At 36.8% G+C, this 6449-nt stretch overlaps 2 protein-coding genes across 3 annotated transcripts in view; both read left to right on the plus strand.

Moving 5' to 3' along the window:
• The window catches only part of LOC108255977 (roundabout homolog 1), a 25711-nt gene extending 23202 nt beyond the window's left edge, over positions 1-2509 (plus strand). Inside the window, exons 10-12 of the mRNA XM_047149816.2 lie at positions 1582-1735; positions 1848-1966; positions 2074-2509. Of these exons, the coding sequence (XP_047005772.1) occupies positions 1582-1735; positions 1848-1966; positions 2074-2249 (449 nt within the window). The 3' untranslated portion in view covers positions 2250-2509. The remainder of the gene's footprint in view (positions 1-1581; positions 1736-1847; positions 1967-2073) is intronic.
• LOC128628742 (uncharacterized) lies at positions 2501-6446 on the plus strand. Of its 2 annotated transcripts, XM_053674538.1 has the most exons (6): positions 2501-3289; positions 3612-3678; positions 3791-4382; positions 4476-4636; positions 4774-4843; positions 4943-6446. In XM_053674538.1, exons 3-6 carry the CDS (start codon positions 3877-3879, stop codon positions 5658-5660), a joined length of 1455 nt encoding a protein of 484 aa, XP_053530513.1. In that variant the 5' UTR covers positions 2501-3289; positions 3612-3678; positions 3791-3876; the 3' UTR covers positions 5661-6446. The 2 variants fall into 2 exon arrangements, with proteins under 2 accessions (XP_053530513.1, XP_053530514.1); XM_053674539.1 differs by having other exon boundaries at positions 2501-3678.
• Positions 6447-6449: the final 3 nt, after the last annotated feature.

Here is a 6449-nt window from a genome sequence, read left to right on the forward strand (position 1 = left end):
TAAAATGTAAATAAATACAGAATGCAATGATTTGCAAATCTCATAAATACACAACTTATTCACAACTTAGAAAACATCAAATGTTTAAATTGAGTAAATGTACCATTTTAAGAAACAGCAAAAGGCTGGAAAAGTAAGTGTTACTAAAAAGAAACAGCTGGTGGAACATTTTAAGACTAATTATGTTAATTAGCAACAAGTCAGTAGCATGTTTGGGTATAAAAAGAGTATCATAGAGAGGCAGAGTCTTTCAGAAGTAATGATGGGATGGAATCTGGATGGAAGCATATGTTGCTATAAAACCTGTACAGTATGTACCTTCCAGCATTTATGGTGCCTTTACCGATGTGAAAGCTGCCCATTCCATATTCACTAATGCAACCCCATACCATCAGAGATGCAGGCTTTTGAACTGAGCACTGATAAAAAAATAAAATAAAAAATAAATAAATAAACGGATGGTCCCTCTCCTCTTTAGTCCTCTTTAATTTAGAGGCCGCGGTGTCCACGCATTCCAAAAAGAATTTCACATTTCGATTCGTCCGACCACAGAACAGTTTTCCACTTTGCCTCAGTCCATTTCAAATGATCTTTGGCTCAGGGAAGACGGCAGGATTTCTGGATCATGTTCACATATAGCTACTTCTTTGCACGATGGACCTTTAACCAGCATTTCTGGATGTCACGGTGAACTGTGTTCACAGACAATGAGTTCTGGAGGTGTTTCTGAGCCCATTCAGTGATTTCCATTACAGAATCATGCTTGTTTTTAATGCAGTGCTGCCTGAGGGCCCGAAGTTCACGGGTATGCAATATTGATTTTCACCCTTGTCCCTTGTGCACAGAGATTTCTACAGATTCTCATAATCTTTTGATGATATTATGTACTGTAGATGATGAGATATTCATAGTCCTCGCAATTTTACGTTGAGGAACATTATTCTGAAATTGTTCCACAAATTGTAGAAGCAGATTTTCACAGATTGGTGAATCTCTGCCCATCTTTACTTCTGAAAGACTCTGCTTCTCTAAGATACTCTTTTTATACCCAATCATATTACCGACCTGTTGCCAATTAACCTCCAGTTGTTTCTTTTTAGTAACACTTATTTTTCCAGCCTTTTGTTGTCCCGTCCCAACTTTTTTGAGATGTGTTGAGGCCATCAAATTCAAAATGACATTATTTTTTTCCTAATGTTGGTACATTTACTCAGTTTAAACATTTGATATGTTTTCTGATATATTTAAACATTTGATATGTTCTATTGTGAATAACATATGGGTTTATGAGATTTGCAAATGAAAATTGCATTGTTTGTATTTACATTACATATCTCTACATTACATATACGTAGAGATATTGTCAAACTGAAGTACGTTTAGCTTTTTTCACCCAAAAACTATGGGGGCTGCAAACTTTCCACTTTACTGTATTAACTATAAGCCATATAGCAGCATGTAATTATTTTTTTTATTTCCATGCAAGTCATTTTACCATTTGTTTTCAAGCATGATTAATTTTTCTAATTTATTTATCTTTGAGTCCATTGTTTGTGGTTCTTGTGGTCCTTTAATTGTTAGCTCCTCCATCCGTTACTATCTGGCCCCTGGCGGTGATTTCCACAGTGGGAGCGGAGGTGGTGATTCAGTGCCAGGTGTCAGGACACCCTGTTCCCTCTATTGAGTGGTCAAAACATGGCCAGTCTGTAAGAACAGGAGGCAAAATTACCAAGGGGTATACATTTGGATATTCCATGTAAATGTGTGGTTTTTGGTTATGATCAGGTAGTTTCATATATACATATAAAGTGTTACAAATCACTTTGATCACAATGCTTTATTCACAGGGTGAGAAATGCAACTCTTTATATCTCCTCATTGAGAAACTATGATGAAGGTTTTTACACGTGTGCAGCCTCCAATCCTGTGGGACAGGATGAGAAAACGATTAGCCTACGTATAGCTGGTAAATTATGCCTAGTAAAAATATTCATGTAGGGCCATGTAAGTTAATATAGTGTGTTGAGAATTTGTTTCTTGATTGTGCTGTATGTACCTTAAAATGCTTTTCAGCAAAGCCGATCATTGTGTTATTTGCGGGATCAGTGAATGTGTCCAAGGGAGCCACTATCATTCTCCCATGCCGAGCTGTTGGAAACCTACCACTGAAGTACAGTTGGCGCAGGAGTGCTCTTCAGACACCTCTATCACTTTCACCACGCATACGCGTTGATGGCAAGAGATTCTGAAAATCTTTTTTGTATTAACCCTTTACTGCATGGTGTTGCCATATGGCAATAATTCATTTATATCCATTTTTTTTATACATACAAAACTACTATTTTCCAATGTAACTGGAACGGGGCACTTTTACTTTGACATAATAAAAATATGCCATGTCAGATGACCAGGAAGTGCTGTTTGGTGGAATGGTGAAGATTATCCTTGAAGGCTCTCAAAACTCGATTACTGTTTCAATATTTAGGGAAAACTACTTAAAGGGAAAAAATGAAACACTATCTGATAATAGTTAAACAAATGTACATTTAAACAAGTTTGTATATTTTGAGGATTTTTTAAATAGCAAAATGTAATTGTTGCCATATGGCAACAAAATGCGATAATGGAACTGTGGTATGTGCGTTGATGAATTGAAACAGACCTACATAGCAAAAAAGACACTAGGCTTCTCTAATAGTATATTTACATTTTTCACATTCAAAGTAAGTACAATTCTTGATATTTTTGAGTGAGGAAATCCATCTTCATATGTTTTACAACTGTAATTCCTTTCTAGAAGATATAATTATAATTTTTTATTTATTTATTTATTATTTTTTAGAAGATATAACATGCTTACTAGGTGGCAAAAAACATGCTGCAACTTATATATAATGCATAAATTGGAATTATATTTTTGACTATATGGTACTTTCCATACTGTTGCAACAATTTACCAATTACCCTACCCTAATTTTTTTTTTTTTGTTTTTTTTTTTGTCGATATTTTTTTTTTAATTACTTGAACTAATTCCATTAAAGCATTTTAAAAAACAACATTTGTTTGATGTAAATGTAATAATTCATGCAGTAGCGGGTTAACTATCTTCTATTGAATGTGTTTTCATACATCAAGAATGCTTTGCACTTTGAAGAGCTTTTTGCCCTGCAGATAATGAGACACTGCACATCTCTAATGCCCACCAGTCAGACGCAGGAGAGTATTACTGCACTGCTGAAAACAACATAGGTCAGGATAGAAGAAAGACCACCATAACAGTTTTCTCTGGTAAATGAATTCTGTTACTGAAAAAAAAAATTGCACATAAATAGGGAAATATCTTTGTTATCGTGATCTAACTGATTTAATCTTCTAACTTGAAGCTGATCCTGAGGATGATTTATTATCTACCGTAAGTAGCATACGGAAGTCAGTGTTGTGATCCCATCCCATTGTAACCTCTTTGTTTGTCCTGTTCATATACTGTAAAAAGCATCCCACACCATCATTCGAATGTTTCATTGGTTCTATGTACTCTACAATGCTGAAGGATGAAATGTATTTCTTTTGAGTGAATACTCTAGGTTTGTTTTATTGACAAATATTTTAGATCAAAGAAATCAAGCCAGAAGAACCTACAAATCCTGCCGGCTATAAGAATTTAAAATCTCCTAAAGGTAAAATGAATCCCTTCAGCAATCTATAACCACAACGAGTACTATGTGTCCAATGACTTTCTTAAAACATGAGTTGTGTGTTTATTTTTTCCCTCCTCTCTCACATCTATAGATACTTACCTGAAGAACTCACCAACACATTCTATCAGTGTTCCTACCCCATTTGACTCCTATACTTCCTTCACTGATCATGACAGCATGAACACAGGAGAAAAACAGAATTACAAAGTCCTCCTAAGAACCCAAGGGCCACAGCCTATCTTCCCTTACTCCAAACCAATAGAAACACGTACAGAAAAAAGACATGCATTTGTTACTCCAACTAATCTAATCACCCAGCATCCAGATCAGCCACTGTTGCACCCAAGCCACATAGAACCTGAGTCCTTGTCTGCACACAACCAAACCTTCAAGCAAATTTTTCTTCAAGGACTTTCTGACCAGCACACAAGCTCACAGCAAGACCCCTCCTCTCCCAGCTCAGTGGTTCAGGCCCTTGAACTAACCCAGACCTCTGGGTTCACATTGTATAATATGAACAGTATTAGCAGTACAACTCCTGTAGAGGTCCACCAGTACTGGAGTCAGCCTGCTGAGCAACTTACAGCCACCAAGGCATCACAGGCAAATAATACTGAATTGGTTGAAATGTTTAATAAAAACACCTCAAAGGCCCCCATGAGGACTACAGACAACAATGCCAGGTAGCATATTATGTGGTATTTGAGGGTTTTTTTTGTGCTCTCTGTGTTGAAAATTTTCCACTGTGTTGAAGATTTTCCACAATCTGTTATCAGGGAGAAGAGGAAGTCACAGAGTTGGCTGCCTATGCTTGAAAAACATGACATTCCAATTGTGGTAGGGGTGGGAGTTTCCTTGGCATTTATTTTCATAACCATGGCTTTCTATTCTTTGTTTCGGAAAAATGACCCTGCAGCCATAACTAAAGGGCGAGCAGGTAAGACACCTTCAAATTTGTAAAATACTCTTAATACTTGAACAGGCATGCTAAATGTTCTTTCTAATCTAAAATCAGTGTTATGCCAATAACCTTTAAAATAGTACAAACCAAATAATGACGCTCTTTTACTGAAGCTCTCAGAGGCCTTGGCGGGCCTTGCAGGCACGGTGAACGTCTTGCAATTGAAAGAACATATGATAATAAGTGAGTTTGGTTAATATTATAACACCAGTCTCAATTCATTCCAAGCCACCTATCTGAAATGATGTTTAAATAGTATTTTCTACACTGGTGCATCTGCAGAGCTTTTGAGGATGACAACATGGTTGCTGTTATTGAGCAAAGCCCAAACACTTCTGAGATGAGAGCCCATCCTCCGCCTTCCAGTCCATCCACATTGCTAATGGAATCATGTTATGATGACACACAAGAGGAAGTCCAGCCAAGTCAAGACATGCCGGTGATAGTGGAAACACACCTAGAGCCCTCTGAGGAGGAGCAGGCCAGTGGTCATTCTCAGCCAAAATCACAGCTTAGATTTTTATTACAGATGATGGTCAGCATTCAACAAATGTTGTTGTATCAGATGAGTAATGTTATAACTTCTTTACTTCAGTTAGAGACATCGTTTGAGGAAGGCAAAGTCACGCCCTCTCTCCCACCTGACATCCAGCTTCAGTGTATGGAGGACTGGAGGAGCCAGGATTTGGGACAGTGCCAAAGGGATGCCCCTTCACCACCCCATTCCAACCCTTTGGGCACTCAGGAAGAAGTTCTCCGCTCTTCTCTGACCTTGCAGACCAGCGATTCCTCCTCCACTCCAGTACACCACAGCATCAGCTTCTCCCATGCCTCCTGTCCTCTCATGCTGTCCCATTGTGTCACCTTGGGCATGACCTCCGTGGCCGTTGATGTGCACTTCTACCCTTCTAACCCTACGCAGTATGGGCCTCTGAGACCTCAAAGCAATTCCCGGCATGAGCATGATCAAAACGCTCTGTCTACCCACCATGGCAAATGAATCATGGAAAGAAAAATAACTTCTGCCAGGGCTTATGCTTACTTGAATGTTCATTGAAGATAAACAAAGACATGTCCCACACAGTGTCAGAGGGATTGATGTTATTAAGCTTTCTTTTTGTCTGATTTATAAGGTGCTGATGGTTTGCTTATTGTTTCTGCTTTTATAATTCTCATATTCTACTTTCCTGGTTATAGTACGAGTACATAATTAATTCTTTTAAAAATCAAACATAAAACAAATTATGTCTATCAAATGCCAAAATTATTATTATTACTTAATAAAAAAAATAATAAAAAAAAATAAAGGCTGTGTATATGTATACGTAATTTAGAAATGACAACAAATTATGTGAATTAACAATAATGTTTCATCAAATTTAATTGCAGCGCATTTACTTCATATTATTATAGTAACAGATATTTCTTGTATTTCTTACTAGCTGCATTGGTTTGCAGTTATACTGTTATAAATGAAAGGTGCATGAATGAATGATTTAGCATTAAGATTTTTCTAGTGCAAATCAACATGACTGTTACATTTACATAACCAAAGGTTGTGCTACCTTTCCACTGAACAAATCAGATTTATGTTAATATCAGTATAACAATCAAAATATGATGTACATTCAAAACACATTGTGTTTTCATTATGAATAGTTAATATAACATTTAATAAAACTCTATGTTGATGTTGTATTTGTTCATCTTTTGCTTACCAATTAGAAACAGGCTTCTGAATGAAATTTCAATGGGTGGGAAACATTTCACAGAAGAAATAATTTTCACA

Source organism: Ictalurus punctatus, chromosome 22 (assembly GCF_001660625.3).
Source record: "Ictalurus punctatus breed USDA103 chromosome 22, Coco_2.0, whole genome shotgun sequence".
In the NCBI taxonomy this organism is placed as follows: Eukaryota; Metazoa; Chordata; class Actinopteri; order Siluriformes; family Ictaluridae; genus Ictalurus; species Ictalurus punctatus.